This window comes from Rhinolophus ferrumequinum, chromosome 2 (assembly GCF_004115265.2).
Source record: "Rhinolophus ferrumequinum isolate MPI-CBG mRhiFer1 chromosome 2, mRhiFer1_v1.p, whole genome shotgun sequence".
In the NCBI taxonomy this organism is placed as follows: Eukaryota; Metazoa; Chordata; class Mammalia; order Chiroptera; family Rhinolophidae; genus Rhinolophus; species Rhinolophus ferrumequinum.
In genome coordinates, this window is record NC_046285.1 from 108,913,162 (window position 1) to 108,938,719 (window position 25,558).

Below are 25,558 nucleotides of genomic sequence, written 5' to 3' on the forward strand. Positions count from 1 at the left end.
GCACAGGACAGGAATCTGTGTACTTTGGAGAACACGGTCTGTTCTAGTGGGTGGTTGTGGGGACGACAGAAACACACACTCAACACAGCTCTACCACTCCTGACTCAGCTGGAGCTCCTTCTGCGTCTGCATTCTGGCTTGTTCCCACGACAAAGGAACATCGTAGTTTTTCAAATGTTTTTTTAAAAAAATATACGCATATCTGGCCATCTTTACTCAGTGCCTCTGAGAAAACACACACACAAAAAAAAAAACGAAGAAGGGAAACTAATACCACAAAAGTAACAGGTGACCACTTGACATTTACTTAAACTCCCTGATTGAAGGACAAGCCCTTCGGACTGAACTCACACAATATGTCACTCCCATTTGAGCCAAATGCGCTGCCGGCACCTGTGAGCCCTTCCAGGTCCACAGGCTCATGCCCAGACTCCAGACTGCAATGGCAGCAGGTTGCCCGGAGCCGCAGAATTCTAACTTAGAGCCAGCCCAGGGGGAGTACAGACTCTCTTAGATCGGTCTTAGCTCTCCCCAATGTCTACAAGTCACTGGAAGTCACTGGCTTGAAGAGGGAGTGCTAAGGAAATGGAGGACGGTGACCCACAGAAAAAGAACAAACCCGAGTAAACATCTCTCGTTGCTGAACTGGACCAGTGGAGTCTCCCGGGGAGGCAGCCCCACAGCAGCGCCACGCATTAACTACCTGACGTGATGGGGAGCCTGGGGGGTGTCCAGTCCCTCAGCTTGTGGTGGACGCACAAGGCAATGATGTCGTCCCATGGAATCTCAGCGACCGAGGGCCCCGCCCCCTGGGCCAGGAAAGGGCTCTTGCTCTTCCACCTGCTGTAGGCTCTTCGGAGCAGATTCTGCACCTCACACTGGAGGACGGGTTGCGTCTGGTGGCAGCTGGGGATCTGGGAGGCGTACTGGGTAACCATGGAGCACACGGGAAGCCAGGGAGCTGGAGAGAAAGCACCTAGTGAGCTGCAAGACTTGGCCAAAGGACAGGTGGACGTTTCCACAAAACGGTCTTCACTCTGTATTAACGTAGAAGGTGACCGTGGAGCTGAGAAGTCTGCTCTGGAACCCGAGTGAATGGACCCACAGCTGCTCAGGAAGGAGCACCTCCCTCTCCGTGTCCTGGTAAGGGGACGCAGTCTTCCCGGACCTAACTCACAACGAAGGTCCTCTTGGGGCTCCGACTGTACAGCCCCAGCACCCAGGGGAGGTCAGACGTGAGCTCTCGGCTCCCCTGGGGAGCCCGACGAGCCTGCACAGAGGGTGCGTGCTGCTTCCCTCTGGGCTCCCTCAGTGATGCGCGTGGGTTCAGAAACTCAGAAGGGTGCCTGAGGCCTCTATTCTCTGCGCCCACAGGAGAGGGGCCCTGCCGAGGCCGTGTGCTGTGCCACACGAGCAGCCAACAGCCTCCTTCCCTCCTCCCGGCATCAGTGAGGGAAGGGGCAGTATCTGCAGCCAGCCCCGACCCAGGAGTCTGTACCAGAATAGCCCAGAGGCTTAGGAGGCACAGCCGAGCCACAGCAGAGGTTCTCTGACCAACGAGTGCTGTGGCCCCAGAGAGCCAGCAGCGTGGGGACGGGACTGCCCAGTCCTCACCCCGGGGCTGCAGGCAGGAGAGGACCTGCTGTCCATTCAGAAACTCCAGGCCTTGGGGTCAGGCTGCCCCAGAACCGCACGCCACCTTCCTCTGGGTGCTGCGTGGACCCTGGGCTGCTGTCGGTGGTGAAGGGCCAACAGCTGTCACTCCACAAAACCCGGCTCATTCTGCCTCCTAAGGCCAAAGGCAGGTGCCGCACAAGAACGGGGCACAGAGTGACAGATGGAAGACCCTCACGCCGGTGCACGACGCCTGCCGAGCGGTCAGTACAGTAAGGAAGGGATGGGGACCCTACCCTCGTCATGAGCACGTACCCCCCGCAGGCGGCAGGTCCATCTGTGGGAGCTGGAAGCCCAGCACAGCCTGCTTCAGCCAGGCCAGGTGCTCTGGGGCGTTCCAGTGCAGGTGAGGAAGCAGCCCGCTGCCCCCTGCCTCAGCAAACTCGGTGACGGGCCAGGACAGGTCGCAGAGCCGCTCAGAGGACACCACAGAGGCCAGGAAGTGCAGCACACTGTTGAATAGCTTGATGATGGCACCGGGCTCCTGCGAGGCCAGGCCCCCCAGCCGCCTCTCTCTTCGGTCACGGAAGAACCGGCCACTAAACTCACGGGCGACCCCATCTTCCACGTACTGGATGATGGTCTGGCAGCAAAGGTCAGGGGTACAGGGGCAGCGGGAGACCAGCCACTGCACGGCCTGCGAAACCTGCAGAGGGAGACTTGGTCAGACAAGTCGAGCTGCTGCTCAGAAGGTGCCACCTGGTGCCCCGCCCAAAGCTGCCACCAGAGCCTCCTGCTGCAGTGGAATGTGGCCTACTAGGGCTGCGGGGACCACAGGAGAGGGGCTCCGAGTCCCAACCTGACCCAAAGTGTATACAGGGACATGGCATGGTCCAGCTCTGGTAAGGAACAACACCCTCCCACATGCCCGGACTCTCATGTCCTGTAGCTATCTTTCTACCTACGGTTTTGTCTTAATTCCCAACACTCCTTGCCCTAAACGTAATTGTCAGCAGCTACCTCCTTTTTTAAGGCAGCTTCTGATAACGTGATTTCTTCATCTGTTCCAAGGACAGCACTACAAAAATAACTTATAAGTCTGACCTTCAGATGTGACACATGAACACTCACATTTTAAGTCTGTTTCAGGGTGCAGGGGGCGGGGAGGGAAGCCTTTCCTCCAGAGAAATCCTCCTCCTATTGCCTAAAGCTCAGTGGCTGAGTGGGAGAAGTGGGCCTGGGCTCCCAGGTGAGTGTAGGCTTTCACTCAACCCCCAGCTTTCAGAGGCCCTAAGCTATGCCTCGTGCCTGAGTTGACACCTGCTCTGACTGAACTGCTGCAGGCTTTCATCCAGGTAGGGGAAGGATCGAGCATCACACTGCTGCTTGTTCAAACCTCTACTGGTTCTTCCAGTTTCTGCGCCTTCCTGGGGTTCGTTGGCGTTCGTTGGCGAGAACAGTCTCTTTTCTTGATGGCTTCAACCCACAGAAGTGTCAGCTTTCTCTGGCTTAATAAGTCAGTTTTCACTGCTCCTTCCATTCCCAGCCTCGGTGATTCTGTTGACCTCTCTTATTTCCTACCACCTCCTCTCCCATTCTCTCTGTGAGTTTTTATCTTTTCTTACTCTCCGTGGGAAGTGGAAGTCAATGCCTGTGTCCCGTATGCCAGGTTTAACTGGAACCCCGCCCCTTTTGTTTAAAACTCTCTGGTGGGGGCTTTGCTCCTCACGTCTATTGAAATTGCTCGGAAATCACCAATACATTGTTTTGCCACATCTAATCATCAGCTCCCGGATCTCAGTTTCTAATCCCTCCCACACCTCTGCACAGCTCACCGTGTGTTCACTGGGCTCCCCTGACCCCACACTCCCCTGCTTTGTCTCCTCAACCGGAAACTATGCCCGATCGCTCTTCCTGGAAACTCTTCTCTTTGGATTACTCCCTAGCCGATCTCCTCCAATCTCATGTTTTCAAAGGTCACCTGAAAGCAGATGACTCACAAATTCCTCTAGCTTCCAGAACTGCTTCAGAAAGTGGCAAGACTGATGGGATAAGTGTGTTTGAAGCGAGGGGGTATTTTGAGGGGCATGAATGGCGATGTGTCTTTTACTGTGATAATTTCTTTTAGTCTAAGCATTCACTGTAGTTTTTGATGACGCGCATGTGTCTCTACTAGTTTCTGAACTGGGATAGGAAGAGGCAAGTGGCCTTTACCGGCATCGAAAACCCCGTGTTCCACCGGCGAAGGGCGTGCATGTTCCCTTGCAAGGACCCGCCCCCACGTCCCCCTGACTGGCTCTGGGTCACGGGCGTGGGGCAGGGCTCCGGGAAAGGGTACAGACGCGCTGGCTGGCTGGCTGCTCGTCAGCCGAGGTCAGGGCTTCTTGCAGAGCCGCCTCGGGCCCTCGGGCGGGAGGCCCCTCAGCGTCGGCAGTTTCCTCCAGGCAGAGGCTCGCAAGCCTCCCCCGAGCCCCAGGTTTCTGCTGTGCACCCCAAGGGCCACTCTGGTCCCCAGCCTCCCTCCAGCCGTCCCTGTCACGTCTGGCCACCCTCTCCGTCCCCATTCTCTCCCCTTCTCTTTCTCGCCTCCACTGTCAGGGCCTTGCATCTCCAAGTCATCCTGGGGACCCCCGAGGTGCAGCTGACGCCCCGGCTGGCCTCGCCCTCCCTGGGCCGCGGAGCCTCCTGGCGCCTGCGGTCGTTGGCCTTCGTGCGTCGGCCTCACCAGCCCCGCCCGGGGAAGCCTGGCGCAGCCTCGGGGGAGCCCACTACCCGCTCCGCACAGTCCCGCTCCTCCGGACACCCTCCCACCTCGTCGCGGCTCACCCCGCGGCCACCAGCCTCCCCGCACTCACTCGCTCACCTCCAGCCGCGGACTCGGCTGTTCCTCACGGGCACGAGCTCCTCCCCGCCTCCCGCTCGGGTCCGGCCCTCGCTGCTCCTCAGCCTGAGCCTCGCTCCCCTCACCCCCTGCCCGCCCGCCGCACCCCCTCCTCCGAGGGCCACCCCTCCTCAGCACGACCTTCCTCAGCCCTGGTCGCCCCACACCTGCTACCCGCGGACACGGGCTCCGGGCGTGACTGGCGGCCCGCCCCCGCCGCGCCCCCGCCCCGCCCCGCCCCCCGTCCAGGACCCGTTCCGGTCCCGCCCACTCAGTACAGGCCCCGCCCCACCTCTCGCGGCCTCGCGCGTGCCCCATGCCACGCCCACCCAACCCAGGTTCCTGTCCCCGCCTCGATGGGTCGTCTCGCGCTCCTCCACTGCGGTGGCCGAGGGCGCACTAGGCCCACCCTCGCGGCGTTCTGATTGGCTGCTGAGGCATCTGGCCATCGCTCAGCACGGGTCGGCCGAGCGGCGCGCCTCTGCAGTGCTCTCCGGTGGGCTTTAAGAAGGGCCGCAGGTGGCTGGGGTCGCCGCAGAGGTCGCCGCGGCAGTCATGACCGAGGGCACGTGAGTCTTCGCGTCGCAGACAGGGCTGGAAGAGGGGTCGCAGCGGGGCGGGGGCTTCCAGTCCAGGCTCTGCGTGTGCTGGGGGCCGCCTGGCAGGGGCGGGGCTGAGGAGAGCCGGTGGGGGTGGGGGTCCTGGCGGGGGTCCCTGTGGCAGGCGGGGGGTCCCCACTGGCCGCGACACATAATGGTGCAGGAGCGGGAGGCAGACGTGACGCCGAGAGCGTTTCGTTTTGCGAGACGAGGAGTAACGGCGGTGGGTTCTTAGAAGTGAGCCGCTGGGCTCTGACCAGGTGAAGCAGAGGCACGGTGGCCGTTCACCTGTGCGCGACCTTTTCCAGGTGTCTGCGTCGCAGAGGGGGACCCTATAAGACACCGCCCGCCACCGACCTCAGCCGCTGGCGACTCAGCAATGAGAGGGGAAGGCAGGTGTGGACGTATTTTCAAGAGGATGAGCCTGGCCGGGGGCAGACTGCGCTGGAAGCTCACTCCTTGGGACTGGACACCGTAGGTGCTCGAGTCTGCTGGTCACACACAATGCCTGGGACTCAGCAGAGCTGTCGGCGTCCCTTTCTCTTAGCCAGGAGCTCCAAGAACCTACAGGGAGCTTCACAAAGCTGCCTGGGAAGGGTGTTTTTCTCCTTGTCAACCAAGAAGACATGTGCAGTATGGGGCCTGGGCCACGTGTCACTAAAGCTGGTTCCTCCAGGAATCATTTGAGTTAAACGTAGAGCGTGAATTGAATGGACTCCTGTGCTTCCATTCCTCCATCACTAAGTTGTGCATAAGAACCTTCTGTAACTTTGGTTTTATTCAGAAAAAGTTTTTGATGCGATGAATTTCGTGTAAGAAATTCGGCTATTCAAAGAGTATGCAGTGTCCCTGGCGTCTCCCTGATGGGCCCTGGCTTCTGCTCACTGTGACTTCCCTTTGGCCCCTTCCCGTGAGAGGCCTGAATCCCAGGGCTGGGTGTCCGTCAGCTCCCCACCCCGCACTCGGTGGCCCCTGCTGTATTAATTTAAGAAGTCTCGGAGAAGTTGTAAGGACATTTGCAAATAGGTGTGACTGGAGAGCAAAACCATGAGAATTGCTGAGGTGGTAATACCATCCTCAGGGTTTGGATTTTTGATTGGAGCAGCGGAAGCTTTTAAAAGTAATTCGGATTCCTTCTTTTGACTTGGATGTCAGTGACTTGCGCTCCTGTAGGCTGGCCACAGATCCCCTCAGCTCTCATCTCTTTTCTCCTTTGCAGGGGAGTTACTTTAAAGACCTGCCCAAAGCCCGCACAGCGCGCGAGGGGGCTCTGCATGGGATGATATTTTACATGGGGCTGCAGGCTGAGGACGGCCACTGGGCGGGTGATTACGGTGGGCCGCTCTTCCTCCTGCCAGGTAGGAGGGTGTTGCCCTGGCCTGGGCAAGCCAACGGGGCATCACTGGGGTTGTGGCCTGACCTCGTTCACGCCCTGGGTGGACATTTGTGGTGAATGGGCGAGCAGGTGTACACGGGAGCTCACGGGAGAGGCTGGGGAGGGTCGCCCACATCCTGGTTGTCCAGTGGTCTGCCAAGGGACATGGGTGCTCTGGGGACGTGGGAGGCGTGGCTCGAGTCCAGAGCAGAGCAGCGGGGCACTCCAGGTGGCGGTCCAAGCCTGTGCAAAGGTGCCGGACGTGGGCAGAGTGGTGAGTGGGAGTTTAAGTCCTCTGCTGGCAGCTCGGGCTTGTGAACGCACCTTGAAGGGGTGGCTGATGGAGCTCAGGCAGGTGGACTACAGGTTGGGGTTAGTGAGTGCCCGGAGGGTTGCAGCTGGGCCCCCAAGCCTGGAATTGGTTGGGAGGGGTCCTCAGGAAGAGAGGGGCCGGGCTTAGCCTGCCAAGCCTGCGCCCTACTGAGTGAGGGACCCCTTCTGCCACGCAGGCCTCCTGATCGTGTGCCACGTGGCACGTATCCCTCTGCCGGCTGGGTACAGAGAAGAGATTACGCGGTACCTGTGGTCTGTGCAGCTCCCGGATGGCGGCTGGGGCCTGTGAGTGTGCCCGCCCCGTGTGCGCATGCGTGTGCTCACATTAGGACATAGACCTGTCGTGGGGCGGGGTTTGTAGCCAAGGACCTGGGCCTGCGGGGTTAGTGTCACAGCTTGTGTTGTGAATTGGTCTTGTGACTGGTTGACAGATTTGAGACCCTTGCGCCAATGAAAGCCAATCTGGCTGTGACGGTTCTGACTGTGGCGTGGTAGCACCAGTGCCGGTGCTGGTCAGCCCGCCCCAGCCTCGGCCGGCCTTTCTGTGGTGGGGCTCGCTCTGGGACCTGGGCCCTCTCCCGAGGTGGTCAGCTGCCTGCCCGGGCTCAGGTGGGCCAAATCCACAGCACCAGCCTTGGGGACAGCTCAGCCTCTGCGATGGGGTCGCAGCCCGTCATGACAGGTGTCGAGATCTCACGTCTCCCCCTGACACGTCACTTGCAGGTGCTCTGTGTGCCACAGGGTCGTGTGAACTAAGGCAGGGAAGGAGCAGCGGAGGTGACAGGTTCCGCAGGGCGGTTTGGGAACTGCATAGTTGTCATGGGAGGTGTCAGTTCTGGGTGTTTCTCATGTTATATCAGTGTAAGGTGTCCTGAGGAAGTGCCAAAGAAAGTATTGCTTCATATCTTAAAGGTCATAAAAGCTGTCCCTTTCCCACCCCGTCTCCTCCCGCAGGCACGTCGAGGACAAGTCCACAGTGTTTGGGACCGCACTCAACTACGTGTCCCTGCGAATCCTGGGCATCGGGCCCGACCATCCTGACCTGGTCCGTGCCCGGAACCTTCTGCACAAGAAAGGTACGTCCTGTACAGCTCGCGCTGGGGAAAGGGGCCGTGGCTCTATGTTGTGACAAGCTCCCGCAGAGTAGGAACGAAAGATGCACCTTCTCCCGAAATACTGGGCCAAACACCTGAGCAGGGAGCCCATCAAAGCAGAAAATGGAGACCGCCTCAGCTTACCAGCAGTGTTTTACAAAGCAAATTAAGATAACCATGGAATTCTGTCTACTTTGCGAATTGGCAAAGACAACCCATTGGTTCACTGCTTGTGGGAGTGGCTGTGCAGCGGCCGTCCCAAGGGATGGGCAGCCCGGCCCAGCTCTGCTCGCACCCCCGCACTCACCCTCCTTTGTGCCTGCCGGGGGCTTCTGGCGGGCGCACCTCTCATGCCTATGGGCACTGGAGGCGACTCAGTACAGCCCGGGGGTCCACAGCTCCCACCGCTGCCAGGGCTTTCCTGCCGCTCTGCAGAGCCTGGCAGGGCCCGCCCGCGCGTGTCTGGGCATTGCTCCCAACGCCTGTCCTCGGCTCACACGTGGGCCCCTGTCAGCTCCCCAAGCCCTTCCTGCCTCAGGTCTCGGCATGCTGCCTCCTCTGCCTGGCAGCCTGCCTTCCGCCCCATGCCACCGTATGAGGGCTCCTCAGCCTTGACCTGGCACCTTGGGTGTCCCGTCAGCGGGAGCCCTTCTGACCTGCCCAGCTAGGTTAGGCCTCCTGTGGCTGCTCGGAGGAGAAGACCCACCTTCTCACTTCGCTCCTGCCATGAATTCCACCTCACCCTCTGGTCAGACTGCTCACCTGCGGGTGATGTGTTTGGGCCACACTTGCTTCCCTGGTCGCTTCCTGGGTTTTTAACTTCCACACTCGTGGGTCTGGGAGAGGCCCCCTGGTGAAGCACAGCCAGGAAGGTGTTTCTGTGCCTGGGACCTCTGCTGCCGGGGTGGCTCCAACTTGGGCCAGAGTGTCACCGACAGCCATGTTGGAGTCCCACCCTGCCTGCCAAGTGGGGACACAGGTCGGGGCAGCTAGGAGCGGCCCAAGAGTAGGCGGCCGAGTGTGCCTGGTCACTGCCCCTCATCCGCTTCTCCAGGCCCGTGGGGCATGGGCTGCCGTGCGCACCTGGGACCCTCACCTTCCCAGGTAGCAGGTGGGGCTGCGGACCCCTCTCCTGGGGCTGGATACACTCCTGGGGAGCCACTGGTGCCAGCCCGCAGCTGTCCCTGGAACTGGCTTCTCATGGCGGCTGGAGGCTCCTTGGCAGACCTGCCTTTAGTTCATGCATGTAGGGCAGATGTGACTCCCGAGGGCCCACTACAGGGAGGTGACGCGGGCCTGTTCTCTTCCCAGGTGGAGCTGTGGCCATCCCCTCCTGGGGGAAGTTCTGGTTGGCGACCCTGAATGTTTACAGCTGGGAAGGTCTCAACACGCTCATACCAGAGATGTGGTACGCCTCCCTCTGCGGGGACTGGGCCACCAGGTCCCTGCTGCCTCAGAGTGGAGTGTTGGCTCTGAGTCCCTGCTACCTGCTACCCAGACGAGGGGTGGTCCTTTTTGTGGGGTGGGGTGGTGTTAGGCTCCTGGCGGAGGCCCTGCTTGGCTGAACGCCACAGATGAATGCAAGGGACGGGGGCGCCTTGGGGTGGCGTGTGGCAGGCGGGGTGCATGGAAGGGTTGTTATGGAACCCCTGGTGTGGAAGGGGGAGCTCTGGCTTTGTCACCTAGACCACCATGATTGCATCTTGTCTGTCACTGTGGACATTCAGAGCATGTGCAGAGGTCGAGACGGGTCAAAGCCCGGCCCTGCTCCCAGCGCCAGCTCTGGGCTGGGCTGTGTTCTATCTCCCGCCTGCCTTTCTGCCGGTGACTGACAGCTACTCCCAGACATCATGCTTCACCCGTGAACACTTCAGTGTGCTTTTAAAAGGAGACTTTTATTTTTAACAGAACCACAGTCTTCAAACGCTGAGCAAAATTGACACTGCTTCCTTCTCTGACACAGCCAGTACCTTGTAACGTTTTATGAATATCTAGTGAAAGCTGTGACATCTCCCCAGAAAACACTCATTTGCATATAAATTCCCCATTGCGGCTTTCAGGAGGTGAGACTGGGAGAGCCCTCTTCTGGGCCTCTGTGAGTAGGGTCAGGGTCCCACAGACAGCGTCAGGGAGGTTGGGGGCCTTCGTGTTAGATGACTGTGGTGGAGGAAAGGCTAGAAGTGAAAGCAGCACTCAGGAGACGGCAGCAAGGCCCTGATGACAGGGCCCAAGGCCTGACCTCCACAGCCATGAGAGGTGGTGACTGATGTGGACAGGATCAGAGCTGCCTGTGAGTGCGAGGGCCTGTTACCCAAGGCTGGCTGCTTCCAGCGTTCCTGGGGCCATCCCAGAGTTCCTCATTGGTGGGCTTGCTCTCTGGACCGTCAACCTCCCTGGTGTGCCAGGAGCAGGCAGGAGCTGGGAGGGTGTGGGTGTCAGAGGCCAGTGTCGGGAACTCTTGTCTATGCCCCCAGGAGATGAGGCCCCAGCAGTGGCTGCTGGTCTTTGCTGGAGTTTTGGAAGGGGTGTGGGTTAGAGTAAAGGACAGGTGTGTTGGGTCAGAAGACCAGAGACCCTGGACTAGTCCAGCTGCAGAAAAGCTGGAAATACTGTGTTTCCAAGATCTGAAAATAAGACCAGATCTTATATTTATTTTTGCTCCAAAAGACGCATTAGGGCTTCTGTTCAGGGGATGTCATCCTGAAAAATCATGTTAGGGCTTATTTTCCGTTCAGGTCTTATTTTCGGGGAAACACAGTACTACCCCAAATGTAAAACACACCCTTTAAAGTGAGTGGAGGAGCCCTCGAGAGCGTGAGGGAAGTGGCCCCAGGCTGGGGGCAACTTGCCCAACTCCGCTGGGAGCAGGGACGCTGCATTCAGCTCTGCACCTCCCAGTGCCCCAAATATGACTGCTGACGGGGCTTGGTTCTCCCCCTCCACCACCGGGAAGCGGGCCTGGTGTGCTCAGGTCAGGAAGACGCATGGGTGGAGGCTCGGGCCTAACCATTTTAAATAATGGTTTTTGGGAATAGTTTTCAAATTCCAGAAAAGTTGCATAGGTAGTGCAGACCGGTCCTGCAGACCCCTCAGTCACCCGCTGTCAGCATTCCTCGTCACTGGATTGTCTGTCGCCATCAGAATCCAGTCAGTCCTGCAGTTAGGAGCTGAGCCTCCTGGCTTTAGGATGCGCCTGGACGAAGCATGAGCGGCCTGTGCCCTGGGGACCCCGGGGGTTGACCTCACCCCACGGGAACAAGCTGAGTGCTGGCCTTGCCGACTGGGCCTAGACAGCTGTCCGTCCTGTCTGCTTGGGATGCCTGGGGCTGTGGCGGTGGTGGTGGGGCCGGGGCACCTACTCATGTGCTGTCCCCCCCAGGCTGTTTCCTGCCTGGGTGCCCGCGCACCCCTCCACACTGTGGTGCCACTGCCGGCAGGTCTACCTGCCCATGAGCTACTGCTATGCCACCAGGCTGAGCGCCCAGGAAGACCCACTCATCCAGAGCCTGCGCCAGGTGAGGGCCCAGCTGGCGGTGCAGGTGGTGCCGTGGGCCTATGGACCTGAGCCCTGCAAGGTGGGGCCTCCCCTGTGGTAACTGTCCAGTGGGGTGGACGGCACAGGGCTCAGCAGGTGTGCCGTCCCCAGGAGCTGTACGTGGAGGACTACAGCAGCATCGACTGGCCGGCCCAGAGGGCCAACGTGGCCCCTGACGATCTGTATACACCGCCCAGCTGGCTGCTCCGCGTGGTGTTCGGTACGTGCCTTTCCGGGCTCAGCTGACCCCAGGGGTGACGATGACTCCGCTATGGTTCAGTCGTCACACAGTGGCCAGCTGTGTGTGCCTTGGGTCCAGCAGTACTGCCCTGTCCTCGGCCTTGGAGCGAGAATGGGCCGGGGCTCCTAGACGAGAGGATTCGCAGCTGAGTGCCTTGGAGTCCCCAGCCATCTGTCTCTGGGGTAGGAGGGCAGGACCCCAGGCCCAGGCCCCTGCGTGACCTCCCCCGGAGGCCGGCCCAACCATTGTCCTCCCTCTGTGCCTGGTCCCTGCCCCGTCAGTGCTGACACAGCTGGAGACCCCCGACGGCCTGGACGTGGGGGGTAGAGGGGCAGTTGCACAGGAGGAAACTGAGGCAGACAGGGCCAGGGCCCACTGGAGGGGTGGCTTGCCGTCGCATCTGCCTGGGCCGGGCTGAGGCTGGCGCTGCTCTCTGTGTCCCGTGCCCACTGACACCCTCATCCCTCAGCCTTGTGCAACCTGTACGAGCGCCACCACAGCACCAGCCTGCGGCAGTGGGCTGTCCAGAGACTGTACGAGCACATCGTGGCCGATGACCGCTTCTCCAAGTGTATCAGCATTGGTCCGGTCAGTGCCCCTTGCCCGTCGGTTTCGTCCGGGGGAGGGCGAGGACCAGGGCAGGAGGCCGTGGCAGGGCCCCCCCCCATCTCCCATCCCCACCACCTGGTGCATCTGAACACTGCTCCATGAGGCCCCTCCCAGGGTCTTTCTGTCCAGCCTCCTCCCCCCAAAAAAAAACTCCATCAGCCCTTCCCTTCTGGGGTTTAGAGCACCTGAGGTGCTTGGATTCCATTCCCGGTTCCTGCTGAACCCATGAACGCAACTCAGTGCTCTGAGCCTCCGGGCTCCTGGCCCGGCTTTGCCTTGGGCTGTGGGGCCGACCGGCTCAGCCACAGGGAGACAGTGCAGGACGCAGCCGTCGCGAGCCCCCTGTAGGCTGGGACACCGGTTCTCAGGTCACCCAGTTGGTTCAGTGTGATCGAGCCCCACTCCCGGCCCTGCACCCAGGCGTTTTCTGGGCCTCACGAGACCCCGGTGGACCGTAAGCAATGGCGGCCCAAGAGCAGTCAGCTATTCCCCAATTTTAGCAGCATCTGGAGTTGGGCTTTGACTGAAGGCTGCGTGAAACACGTCTGACTGAGGCTGGGTGCAGTTTTAGGTGCACTTTGGGTCTTGATTTAGATCCCAGGGTGAAAGGCCTGGGCTCGGGACGAGGTGCTCTGAGTGGCAGCCCCTGCTGCACAGGTCTGGTCTCCTCCTCAGCCTTGGGCTGGGGCCCCTCGGGTCCCATGTGCCCGCCTGGGCCCCCACATGGTGGCTCTGCCCGCTCGCCAGCTGGCCGGGCTGCCCTGTCTCCCTCTGTGCACGCCCTCACCCCTTCTGGCCTCCCACGGAGACCTCGCTTCCTGCAGGACTGCCCGTCTGCTCGGGACGAGGGTTAGAGCAGAGGGTCCAGCTGACAGGAGGAGCGGCATGGGGCCATGGGCTCACGCCCTCAGGGCTGGAGCAGAGCACTGACGGCCTGTCCCCTGCAGATCTCGAAAACTATCAACATGCTTGTGCGCTGGCGTGTGGACGGGCCAGCCTCCGACCCTTTCAAGGAACACGTGTCCAGGATTCCCGATTACCTGTGGTGAGTGTGGCTGGAAGGGCACGCTCGGGCTCCAACTGAGGTGGCTGACAGCCCAGTGCAGTGGGTGTCTGTGTCTGCGTCCCGGCGAGGTTGCTGTGGTGTCTGCAGGAGAGCTGGGGCCAGGAGTGTCAGGGTTGGAAGCTGGCGAGGGTCTGTGTTGAAAGACCCACCGCATGGCAGAGACTCGGCACATCTGGAAGGCAGGACTCTGGGGGAGCCTGTGGGCGTCAGGCCAGCATCAGGAAGACCTTGGGGACAACGGAGCTGCTCAGTCATAGATGTGGACGTCCACAGGCTGAGGGGGCGCTGTCCTCCGTAACTAGGGGCGGGAGGCAGCGGCTGACCCCAGCCCTTTGCCCTCTGCCCTTTGCCCCCTGACCTGGCTTTTCTCCTCACAGGCTGGGCCTGGATGGCATGAAGATGCAGGTGAGGCCATAGGCCAGCTGCTGGCTTCCTTGGCAGCCATATTCCTCCTGCCTCTGGGTTTGTTGAGATTCAGAAATCCCTCACAAAGCCTGGCAGTGTGATGCCAGGCTGCAGGTCCCCATCTAAAGGGACGTGTGTGCCTCCTGGGCTGGGCCATCAGAGGAACCGAGGGCCCCGGGGTTGTGGGAGGGGTCTGAGCCATGTAGTTCTGAGCTGAGCTGCGGCTCAGGAGCAGACAGTGGCCTGAGTCGCATGCTGGCCAGGTGTCAGGTAGGGGGACGGCCCTCCCCTCATGGCCACCTGCCTCCGAGGGTTTACAGCCACGTCCCCAGGCCTGAGCCCTTCTCTGCATGCGGCCAGCCCAGTGGTCTGTGCTACTGGGCTCATCCTCCAGTTTGCACGTTGTATGTAGTAGGTGATCTGGCACCATCACTGCCACCTCCATTGTAGTTCCTGTTTGTGACCCTGCAGTAGGGGGCCACATCACAATGTGGCCTGGGCCAACCTCATCCTGTCCTGGCTGCAGGGGCCCTGGGAGCCATTGTGTCATCCTGGGGGTTTTGTCTGCTGTCACCCGCCTGGCTCACTGTGTAAACACGGAGCCTCCAGCAGGGTCCTCAGGGCACACGGGCCACTGATCCTCACTGTCGGTCGGTGGGTGGGCAGAAGAGGCCATGGGTGGTGGCGTCCGTACCCTGGAGTGCCCTGACAGTTCTGTTCTGGCTGGTGGCCTGGTGAAGGCAGGGTAGGGGACTTTCTGCATGACCTGTAGACTTTGAGGGGTGCACAGAGCCTGGGGTCAGGGTTCAGCTGGGCTCCCCTCTATTGGAGCTCATCGTAGCCCCCAGATGCCCGTGGCTGTTGTGACAGACCATCCTTTGCATGCAGGGCACCAATGGCTCACAGGTCTGGGACACCTCGTTTGCCATCCAGGCTCTGCTGGAGGTATGTGGCTGCGTCTCCTGCTCTTCAGTCAGCCTACAGCTGACTTCCTGTATGGCCACCCCTAAGCCTAGCACGGGCACGCACCTGCGGATGCTGGCTCTGCTCCCTGGGCCCTGAGGCCTCTGGTGACATGCAGCTGAGGCAGTGGGCCGGCCTGGAGGCTTTAGGATCAGGGAGGCTCGGGGGTGTCCCAGGACACGAAGGAGGGGCTGCTCCAGGCTCTTCTCAAAATCACTCTGCTCCTGGGACACTGAGAAGAGTCCCGAGGACGCGCTAGAGAGAAACTAGAGTGTGTTTCTGTTCCATTGAATGAGCAATCCTGGAGAGCCCCCAGGGGGTCTGGGCCCTATGGGCCTGCCGCAGACCGGGCGGGGCGCATGGGCACGGGCGGGCAGCTGTGGTGTGGATGTCCCTCCTGCCCACTCCATTTCTCCATATCTTTCTGACTTGCTCCCACTTGACCCCATTTGACCCCTGGTTGGTTGGTTCCTAGTTCCTGGTTCCCGGGAGTGGCAAGGTGTTGCCATGTTGCCCGGGGACCAGCCTACCCACGCAGGCTCCTGCAGCCAGCGTCTTGCCCTCTTCTGCCCTCCAGGCTGGTGCACAGCACAGACCCGAGTTCTCGTCTGGCCTGCAGAAGGCGCATGAGTTCCTGCGGATCTCACAGGTGACCCTGGGGCCTGGCAACTCTGGGGGACCTCCCCTGGGCAGAGGCGCCCCCTCCTTGCCCCCACCCTGCCCTCTCCAGCTCAGTGGGGGCCTGATGGTGTTTCCCGGCAGTGGGTGGGGGCTGTGGGCATGGGTGAAGCCTCGAAGGCTCCTTGGGCACCAATGGCTGAGAAGCCACAGCTCTGGAGCCCCACATGCTTCTGCGTGGGCCCCTCCCTGCCCTGGTATCTGTGCACGATGGTGACATGTTTCTCCTGCACTTCCCACACGTGTCCTGGTGCTTCCCAGGTCACAGACAACATGCCCGACTACCAGAAGTACTACCGCCAGATGAGGAAGGTACGCGGGGCTGCCCGCCACTGGCTTTGCCTTCGAGGGCTCTTCCCTCAGCCTCCAGGGCTTATGGTGGTGAGGACGCATGCATGGGGTGCCCGATGGCCCCGAGGCGGCCCCACTGGCAGCTCGCCCACACGCTGTGCACACCGTCTCTGAGCCGCTCCAGCCACAGACACGTTAGAGACGCTGTGGGCAGGAGGTTGAGGGTGATGACGAGGCGAGGGCGGAAAGGGCTGTTCCACCAACGTGTACAAGCGTGGACCCACCGTGCGGCGTCCTCACAGGGTCGGGAGGGCGGTGGTGGCCGTTTCCTGGGCTCGTCCTGGGGTGGGATCTGAGGGTGGCGATGGGAACGGCAGCAGCTGTGGGGTTCTTGAGCCGGAAGCCGAGGCGGGTCCGCACGGGGCCTCCCCGCAGGGGCAGAGGGCGGAGCCGGGATGCCTGCGCCTCCAGTCATGGCCGCGCTCTGCAGGGCGGCTTCCCCTTCAGCACCGCGGACTGTGGCTGGATCGTCTCCGACTGCACGGCGGAGGCTTTGAAGTCCGTCCTCCTCGTGCAGGAGAAGTGTCCTTTCGTCACCACACACGTCCCGCCAGAGCGGCTCTTCGATGCCGTCAATGTGGTGAGGCTGCTGTGCACGCAGGGTCCTTGGGTCCTTTTAGCGCTGCACCTGAGCTGTGCCCTTGTATGCATGTCCCCTGGGACCTGTCCCAGCCAGCACTCGGGGCCAAGACCGTGAGCCAGAGGGGCACGTCCCCACGGCACCGGTGCCCGGCCAACAGGGGTCCGGCTGGGCGTGTGCAGAGCCAGCGCCCTGGGCCAGTGTGAGGGCCGGGTGTGCGCCCGGCGGCAGCTTGGGCCGGTTCTCCTGCGTCCTGGAGGCTCACAGGCCGGCCACTCCCACTGCATCTCTGGGAGGTCTGGCTGTCTACACAATCCCTGGAACACGAGGCCAGCCCTTTCAGCACAGCATACAGTGGAGGCTGCGTGGTTCAGAGGCCTATACGCCTTACACCTGGGCACGTGCATGTGTTGGGTGTGTCCCGAAAGGTTTCCTGGAGGACCTGATGGACAGAAGCTACAGCCCACTGTCAGGGCCCCGAGGCTCTTGGTGTGACGTGGGGGCTGGCTCCCACCTCCCACCTCCCATCCTGGCCCTTTGGTTCTCTGCGCTCCCGGGAGCCCCCCACAGCTGGGTTGCCTGCACGCTCAACTCGGTATGCTCTGGTTTCAGTTGCTGAACATGAGAAACTCCGATGGGGGGTTTGCCACCTATGAGACCAAGCGTGGGGGGTACCTGCTGGAGCTGCTAAATCCCTCGGAGGTCTTCGGTGAGTGGCTGGCCGGCCTGTAGCTATAGCCCGTGGCCCCGTGCCCAGGCCGATTTGCTGACCAGAGTCCTGTCCCTTGCCCTGGCCAGGGCCGTGCCCACAACGGCTCTGGCAGGTGACGGCGGGTCCTGTATGAAGCCCCCAAACCCCGGAGTGCCCTGTGTTCCTGGACCCATGAGGTTGGCCTTGGAGCCCCTGCTGTGGGTGGGGGTCACGGCAGGATCTCGGGGTTCACACCAGCTCCGACCCCTGCCTTGTCCATCTGCATGCTCCTTGCAGGGAGCTGTCAGTGGGGACACTGTCACCTTGTGCCCCCCTCACGTCGTGGTTCTTTATCCTGCTCCACATTTTTGCTCCTGCACCCCTGCTGTCACTGCCAAATTCGGTCCAGTGGGGGGTTTTTGGGGTGCAATGCAGCTCTCTGCTCTGGGCGCCCTCTTCCATCCTCCCACTGGTCTGGCGGTCCCACAGCACACAAGCCCCTCCAGGTCACCAGATCATCTGTGTGGCCATGTCACCTGGGCTGGTCCCTGGTGACACCTCCCTTTTCCTCGGGGAATGGTCCGGCTCTCGGTGTGTCAGGCCCCAGACATTATGGTGCTTTGTACTTTGCGGTTTGGCCCACGTTGCCGAAAAGGGCGGCGAGCGGCAGCCCCTGCCTCACTGCGCCCTTGCTCTCCCAGGGGACATCATGATAGACTACACGTACGTGGAGTGCACCTCGGCCGTGATGCAGGCACTGCAGCATTTCCACGTGCAGTTCCCGGAGCACAGGCCCCAGGAGATCAGGTGAGGGAGGCCTCGGCCACTCCAGGCTGACAGCGCCATGTGTTCCCCGGGGCCCTTAGGGCCTTCCTGGGGCTACTGGGACTCGTGCTGTGAGCCTTGTGCTCGTCTCTTGGGGCACAGACGACGTGTCCTCAGGAGTCCTCGCCGTGCTGTCCCCTCCGCAGCTTCAGCTTCGAGAGCCCTTCCTCCCAGGATGAGTCCGGTTCCATGCCCCGTGGTGGAACTCAGCTCAATGCGGCCTGTTGGCCTTTTTGTACTTGTCGGGTACATGGGAGTCAATTTGGGAAGCGCTTTGTTGAGACGTTCATAGCTTCCACGGAGTGAAACCTGTCTGTAACTTGGATATAATGCCCTCGTCAGGGTCTCCTGTGAGGGGATGCTGGACTCTGGCTGAGCTGCAAAGTGTTTTCTTTGTATGTTCCCTGGGAGAGTGTGAGATCCGTGCTGTTTCTGCCCCTGTGGCCTATGGTTTTCTTGCAGGAAAGCAGTAACAGGCACCTGCTGTGATTCCTGACTTTAAAGGGGTGCTGCTACTACTTCTCCAGTAACGATAGTTGCTGTTGGTTTGGTGGTTACCCCTTTTCAGGGAAACAAGGTTCTTGTTTTTTCTGCTAAGTTGTTCTTTCCGTCCACTGTGAGTGGGTGTTGAGTTTTAGCAAATGATCTTTCTATGTCTATGAGCTGATTATGTGTTTAACTCGTTTATCATCTTCGTGTCATAGATGATTATTGTACATTTTTCTAACGTGAAGACACCTTTGCATTTCTGGGATGAACCTAACTGGGCTTATCTCTGCCGTTTAGGTTAGAATTTTGCACCTGCGTTCCCTAGTGAGCAACCATGGGGGGCACGGTACCCCTCCCCTGCTGGGGTCTGAAAACCTTGTGTTTGTTGGGTCCGTAAAATGAGTCGGAGTCTTCTGTCCTCTTCCTAGTCCCTAGAGAGTTTGTGTAAGATTAGAATACTTTTCACGATAATTTAAGATAATTCACTTATAGAACTTCTAGGCCTAGAGTTTTTTTTCTGGGAAAAGTTTACCTTTTTGACTCTTACCTTTAGTAGTTACAGGACTATTCAGGCCCTCTCTCTCTTCTTTAGGACATTTTGATAAGTCAGTTTTCTTAGTAACTTGTGCATTTTGTCTGAGTTTTCAAATGTGTTGCTAAAGTTTTATTTTCTCTTATCTTTTTGATTTCCACTATATCTGTGGTGATGTCACTCTTACTGCCAGTGCTCTTCTTTGTATCGTCACCTTTGCATTGGTCACCTGTCGCTGAGTGACAGTATCACTACAGACTTGGTGGCCTCAAGCCACACTCAGTGATTCCCTCCCAGCGTCCGTGCGTCAGGAGTCCAGGCCGTGCTGCGTCCCCTCGCCGCTGACCAGGGTCTCGTTTGAGTATCGACCAGGAAAGGTCTGCTCCGAGCTCGTGTGGTTATCGGCAAGTTTTCGTTCCTTGTGGGGTGTCAGCCTCAGGGCCCGTTGACCTGCTGACCGGGCTGGAGGCCACCCTTCGTTTCCGGCACGTGGGCCTCTGTGTGGCAGCTTCATGACCGCCGGCCAGGGAGAGAATCAAGGGGGAGAGGGACTCTGCTGGCAGAGGGAGGCCGGAGCATCACGTGATGTGGTCACGGGTGACGTCCCATCAACTCTGCAGGAACTGTGGTTGGAAACCTCGGGTGCCACCCACACTCGGGACTGGTGACGAGCCCCGCAGGGGCAGGGCGCCCTCAGGCTGCATTGGTACCTTCATGCCGGCCTCTTCAGAAGGACCAGCTAGGCTTACAGTGTGTCCCCTCTGTCCTCTAAATCTTTTGTTTGCGCTCTAATTTTTCATTTCTTTTTAGAATTTCCTTGTGTCATTTACTCAAGCCCGTAGTCCTTACACTTTTCAGTGACACTGGTCACCGCTACCAACACTGGCTCTTCCCTGAGCATTTGCTTTCCCCTCGCGTTTCCTTAACCACCTGTACTTGCCTCTGCCTTGGCTTGTAGCTTCTCTCTGAAATGCTGATTTTTACATATTTCTTAAAGGGAGACTATGCTCATTCTTTCTGAGACCATAGATGGGTGGGATTCGGTAAATTGCGGTTTTGCCGGAATGTTCCCTGGCCGGCCTCTGTGTTGCAGGGAGACTCTCAAGCGGGCCCTGGAGTTCTGTCGGCAGAAGCAGAGGCCTGATGGCTCCTGGGAGGGGTGAGTGAGTTCCAAGTTGTGGACGTCCGCTCTCACACACAGCTGTCCTGGCGGGAAGCCGCCAGCCGCAGGTTCTGGTGGACCATGTCCCTCGTGGACGCCTGGCCTCCACCCTGTTGTGTGGGCGAGTGCTGGGCGTGCGGTGGCCTGCCCCCTGTGCCTTGCTCGTGGGTCTGGTTACTCACGCCCTCCCCTGGGTTTGGATCCGTTCTTACCTCACTGGGTGGTTCCTGCAGAGGGAGCCCAAGGGCCGGGAGGGCCGTTTCTATCCCACGGGCCTCAGAGCTCTGCGGTGCTATGGCCTGTGAAACCCATGAGGCTGTTTTGCGTGAAAATAGCCACAGCCTCCTGTGTTGCGGTTGGGGGGTTCCCGTCCTCCCACCTGCTGTATGTGGGGCCTGGGCGCTGAGGCTCCGTTTCCTCATGTCTCCCTCCAGCTCCTGGGGTGTTTGCTTCACCTACGGCACCTGGTTTGGGCTGGAAGCTTTCGCCTGCATGGGGCACACTTACCGCAACGGGTAAGCACGGGCGTTTGTCCCCCACCCTGGTGAGATAGGGGCTTCTCTGCAGGACACTGTGCTGGAGACCTTCCTCCTTTGATGTTTGGTTTTGGGGGTGTTTCTACATTTTTTTTAAACAGTGAGGTAAGATCAGTAGTCCAGAAAACATAGGCATCACCACGTTGTGAGTGAGTGAGGGCCTCGCCGGCTCAGGAGCTGGCAGCATCCGCGTTATGGACACTTGGCTGGGCATGACGCCCGCAGCTCTCCTGGCCCCATCCGGTGGGCATGGCCAGCCCAGGACACTCGCTGGGCTGGGTTGAGGGAAGGGAGGCCTGGTACAGCTGTGTCCAGCAGCCACACCCAGCTCTGCTTGGCCCAGTGGGTGTTCAGGGGTGGTCCTGGCAGTGAGACATCAGCAGCTACAAAGCATGTCACTTTATCTGTCTGCCTTCACACCTGTGGTGGGGTGGCCATGAGAGCAGCCCCCTCACCCCTGAGCCCTAAGGAGGCCCGGCCAGGGTGAGAACCCAGGAGCCTGGGACACTCCTTGCATGATGGCATCTCGTGTCTGCTCTCTGCAGGGCTGCCTGCGGGGAGGTGTCGAAGGCCTGCGACTTCCTGCTCTCCCGGCAGATGGCGGACGGAGGCTGGGGGGAGGACTTCGAGTCCTGCGAGCAGCGGCGTTACGTGCAGAGTGCCCAGTCCCAGATCCACAACACGTGCTGGGCCCTGATGGGGCTGCTGGCCGTCAGGTGGGGCAGGCAAAGGAAGGATGCTGGACGTGGTGGCTTGGGCGGGTGTGGGCGGCTGAGCGCCGAGTGCAGGGCTACACCCCGGGTTCCCGGGCAGGCATGTAGGTCTGTCCAAGCCAGTGGGCTCCTGCAAACAGGCTCAGAACCCACAGTGACAGCAAGGGACACGACAGGCCCCGGGTAAGCAGTTTGAGGTGTGGCAGCATCTGCTGCTGCTCTCCTTGGGCCCACCGGTGTCCACAGCCAGTGCTAAACCACGTGTGGCTGCACAGGACACGCGTGGCGGCACAGGCACACGCTCACACAGATGTCCATATGTGCAGAAATATGCAAAATCACAGGCACGTGCACGCGCGCGCACACACACACGCATGTGCTGTGTCCCCATCTCCGCAGTCCCGTTGGGTTTGGGGCCATTTGGGGCATCTCCTAAGAGCCCCCCAAGGCCAGGCCAGGCCAGTGGGAGCAGCAGGGGCAGTCTGTAGGATGGATTCGGGGAGCATCCGCCCGCCTGCCCCCACAGCTGAGTTGGTCCTGAACCCGTGATTCTCCGGTGTGTCACCCTTGCCAGGATGAGTGAGATGAGCACGTGGGCTGGGCGGGCACAGGCATGGCCCCTCCCCGGCCGCCTCTGTGGGCTGTCCACCTGGCCTGCCTACCTCTGTGCACGCTGCGTCGTCTCCTCTCAAGCCGGACTTGTGTAGCGGTGGCCTGAGGAGTGCTGACTGTCCCTAGTGGGTGTGACACCTCGAGTATCAGTTATGTCATCTGTCATCACCCGATGTTTCATATCCTCATCTGGGGCGGAGCTGCGGGGGTGACGCCTGGGTTCTCTCGGCAGCCGGAGGCCATGTCTCCGCTGTGTGCCCGTGTGGTCACTGCTCCCCTCCCCCAGGCATCCCTGCGTGGAGGCGCTGGAGAGAGGAGTCCGGTGTCTGCTGAGCAAACAGCTCCCCAATGGCGACTGGCCCCAGGTACGCTGCAGGCCCAGCACTGGCCCCACTTCCCATGTCCCCATGGGCTGCTCGTGGGCAGGGCCTGGCTATGGGGATTGGAGATTCAGAAACCCACCGGTGAGTGGCCTGTTGAGAGCAGATCTGCAGTGGGAGGCCGAGGACCTTGCTGTTGGAACTGAGGCAGAGGGTGGGGTCAGGGCTGATGGTGCTGGGAGGCCTGCGCCCACTCTGCTTGTCCCTGGGGCATGGGGTCACAAGGTCACGTGAGGCCAAACCCCCACTCTGGATGAGTGGGGCAGACACAGCTGTGCAGGGCTGGTGACCAGGCTGGTGGGTTTGCTGCAGGATGAGGGCAGCCAGCTGACGGAGGGATGACAGCCTGCTGAGAGCCTGCGTGCTACCCACCAGCCAGTCCTGCCCCTCGGCCACCACAGCCCTGGTGGGCCTTTGTGTTAAAGTTCCTGTGTCCTTTCAGGAAAACATCTCTGGCGTCTTCAACAAGACCTGTGCCATCAGCTACACGAGCTACAGGAACGTCTTCCCCATCTGGGCCCTCGGCCGCTTCTCCAACCTGCACCCCGACAGCGCCCTTGCGGGCCACCCGTGAGAGCAGGCCTGTGGGCGCCTGGTCGGGGGCTGGCGGGCCCAGGACCCCTGTACCCATGCCCAACACTCCCCACTTCCAGAGTGAGTCCCAAGACCAAGCCTGGGCTGAGCCGGGTGGCTCTTTAGACACTTGATCTTCAGCTTAAGTTTAGTTTTGAGAGAAGCTCAATGGGTCTGGGTGAGGGAAGGAACAAGATGAATTGTGACAATGCAGAGGGCACGGCATGGTGTGTCCTCGCCATGGGCATTGGGCTGGCAGGGCTTCTCAGGAGAGGAGCTGTCCGCCCCTGCCCGGTGCTGGGCTCACCGCAGGCCGGCTCTTCCTGTGCCTTCTGTCCCTTGGGCTGAGGGACGTGTTGGCCTTCCCAAACAGCCCGGTGGGCAGAGGCCACCCAGGGCTCGGTGAGGATCGGGAACCAGACAGGGCATGCCGACCCTGCCCCTGATATCGTGTGCCCACGCTATATCACGGTGCTGCCAGTATGTGGATGCCAGCATCCCCACCTCCAGTTTACAGCCTGTAATGACAAATGCTCAGGGAGACCAAGCATGACAAAGGCTAACGGTGCGTTAGCAGCTTGGTGGTTACCACGGTGTGGCGCCACTGTGCACCCCAGGCTGTCACTCACCACCCCTGGGGCTCGTCAGGCAGGCGTGACCCCCAGCTCACCCTCATGGCTGTCGAGACCCTCATGCCCCCATCTGCTCTGAGCTAGAGCGGGAGTGACTTCCAGGCGATGACTTTTGGCAAGTTGTCCTCTGGTTCCTAAACCTGTCTGGTTTGTTGGGCAGGGCCTGGGGGCTCGGACTGGGGAGTCCGGGACGTAGGTTTGCCCTTGACCTGCAGACAGGCAGCTGTCATGCTCAGGGCCCCCCAGGAGTAGCTGTGGAATCACCAAGAGCTTTGATGAGAACAAAGGCCAGAGGCCCCAGCCCACACCACTTCAGCCTGCCGTTCCTGTGTCCCGCCCCCTGCACCGGCGGCAGCCCCCGCTGTGTTCTGCCTGGACAGTGCAGGCCCATCGGGTTGCCCTTCTGCCTCCGTCATTCCCGGCCCAGAAGCCGGTAGGCCCCTTGCTGAGACTTTCCACATGTGGCCTTCCTCCCACAGCCCTCGGGGCTCCTAGGCGCTCTCCATTACTGCCCAGAGCTCGCTGCCTTCAGGGACCTCACCCGAGCTGGGCCCTCACCTGACGTCCTCCCGTCCCTTGGGTCACGCTCCTGCCTGCTCTCAGCCCCACAGGGCCGGCCCCCCTGGCCGCCACACTGGGGCACGGAGCAGGGTTCAGCCTGCTGCTCAGACATTTTATTGGGGTTTTTTTGGTGAAGGAACCGTGTTGGATCCCTTTGAGATCTGCCGGGTTTGTTCTTGCCTCTTAAAAAAATTTGGAATCCTTTTTTCTTTTTCAGTTACAGGTGACATTCAATATCATACTAGTTTCAGGTGACTAGCACAGTGGTGAGACATTTATGTTCCTTCCAACGTGTTCTCCCTGCTCAGTTCAGTCCCCGCCCGGCACCACGGGCATCACATCATTGACTGTATTCCAGTACTTCACTTTACATCCATGGCTGCTCCGTAACTGCCAACTGTACTTCTTCATCCCTTCCCCTTCTCGCCCTGCCCCCAACGCCCTCCCGTCAGGCAACCATCAGTTTCTTCTCTGTGTCTTTGAGTCTGGTTCTGTTTGTTCGTTTATTTTGTGTTTTAGATTCTACATATAAATGACAGCATACGGTATTTATCTGTGTCTGACTTAGAAGATTTTGCATATTATGCTGGGAAACTTCCTCTGGGGCCATAGTAGGTTTTCTGTGTTCACCATGATGTATTTCACACCCTTCCCTCTGAGGGACTTTCTAACTGGGAATGTGTGACTCACAATGAACTTCCCTCTAGGAAAATTCTTTTCCTGACCAAACAGAATCACTAGTGTTACACACACTTGCATTTTACTCAGGCAATAAAAATGTTTGAAGAGCCAGTGCTACCTACTGTTGCTTCCTCCACATCTCACAACTCTGTAAGAATCATGGATTCGTTGGTCAGCTTCATTCATTTTCATCTCCACCTGCCATATGAATTCTTATTTATAATTCACGTTGTTTCAAGAAGGAATTAAGGTTAGAGACACGAGGCAAAGGAACACAAAAGCAGGAAGTTCAGACGGGCTGGGAGGGATGTTAGCACCCGAGATACGTGCCAGGGGCCTGGTTAGTCACTATCCTTGGGCTCCAGAGTCAGTGTTTAACTTTCTAGGAGCAGCGGGAGAGGAGGATGAGTGTAAGACAAAACCCCTGTAGTGGAGGACATGCCTGCGGCCCTGACTGCTGTTCCTCACAGCACCTCACAGGGCATCTGGTTGGCAGAATCCACATGCACAGCCCGTCCTCGGGCAGAAGACAAGGCTGAGGGGCAGCTGCAGAGCAGGGGACTTGCCACGAGCGCTGGGCAGCAATTCTTGTCCTCGGGCTTCTCATGCTGTGTGACCTCTATGCCTGGGATTTGCTCTGGATATGGTGCTGTCTCGAAGACCCCCTTCAATCAGGAGGGTGAGGGTGATGTGGATAGCTTTCGAGTTCCCTGTTGTCTTTAGTGAAAGTAATCCAACCACTACTTTCCATATAGCGACTCCTACTGAGAGCAGGTGATTTCTGGCCTTCCTCAGGACAGCAATGCCCCAGCAGGTGTCTTGAGACCCATGCCTGACACAAGTGGGG

General features: G+C 59.7%; 3 protein-coding genes across 3 annotated transcripts; 2 read left to right on the forward strand and 1 right to left on the reverse strand.

The window, feature by feature from the left end:
* Positions 1-282: 282 nt before the first annotated feature.
* Positions 283-3,870, reverse strand: LOC117033198 (germinal-center associated nuclear protein). The gene is made up of 3 exons (XM_033125222.1): positions 3,829-3,870; positions 1,930-2,320; positions 283-961 (listed from the first exon to the last, which is right to left on the reverse strand). The coding sequence occupies exons 1-3, from the start codon at positions 3,868-3,870 to the stop codon at positions 696-698; spliced, it is 699 nt and encodes a 232-aa protein (XP_032981113.1). The 3' UTR covers positions 283-695.
* On the forward strand, positions 3,690-5,002 carry LOC117033204 (translation initiation factor IF-2-like). Its single transcript, XM_033125234.1, has 3 exons — positions 3,690-4,090; positions 4,213-4,769; positions 4,834-5,002. Exons 1-3 carry the CDS (start codon positions 3,869-3,871, stop codon positions 5,000-5,002), a joined length of 948 nt encoding a protein of 315 aa, XP_032981125.1. The 5' UTR covers positions 3,690-3,868.
* On the forward strand, positions 4,908-24,822 carry LOC117035290 (lanosterol synthase). The gene is made up of 22 exons (XM_033129165.1): positions 4,908-5,064; positions 5,403-5,568; positions 6,314-6,452; positions 6,979-7,087; positions 7,757-7,878; positions 9,208-9,304; positions 11,276-11,411; positions 11,543-11,651; positions 12,142-12,260; positions 13,229-13,326; positions 13,725-13,752; positions 14,641-14,697; positions 15,293-15,364; positions 15,655-15,705; positions 16,175-16,324; positions 16,937-17,033; positions 17,717-17,822; positions 19,955-20,020; positions 20,458-20,538; positions 21,105-21,275; positions 22,171-22,249; positions 22,707-24,822. The coding sequence occupies exons 1-22, from the start codon at positions 5,051-5,053 to the stop codon at positions 22,836-22,838; spliced, it is 2,199 nt and encodes a 732-aa protein (XP_032985056.1). The 5' UTR covers positions 4,908-5,050; the 3' UTR covers positions 22,839-24,822.
* Positions 24,823-25,558: the final 736 nt, after the last annotated feature.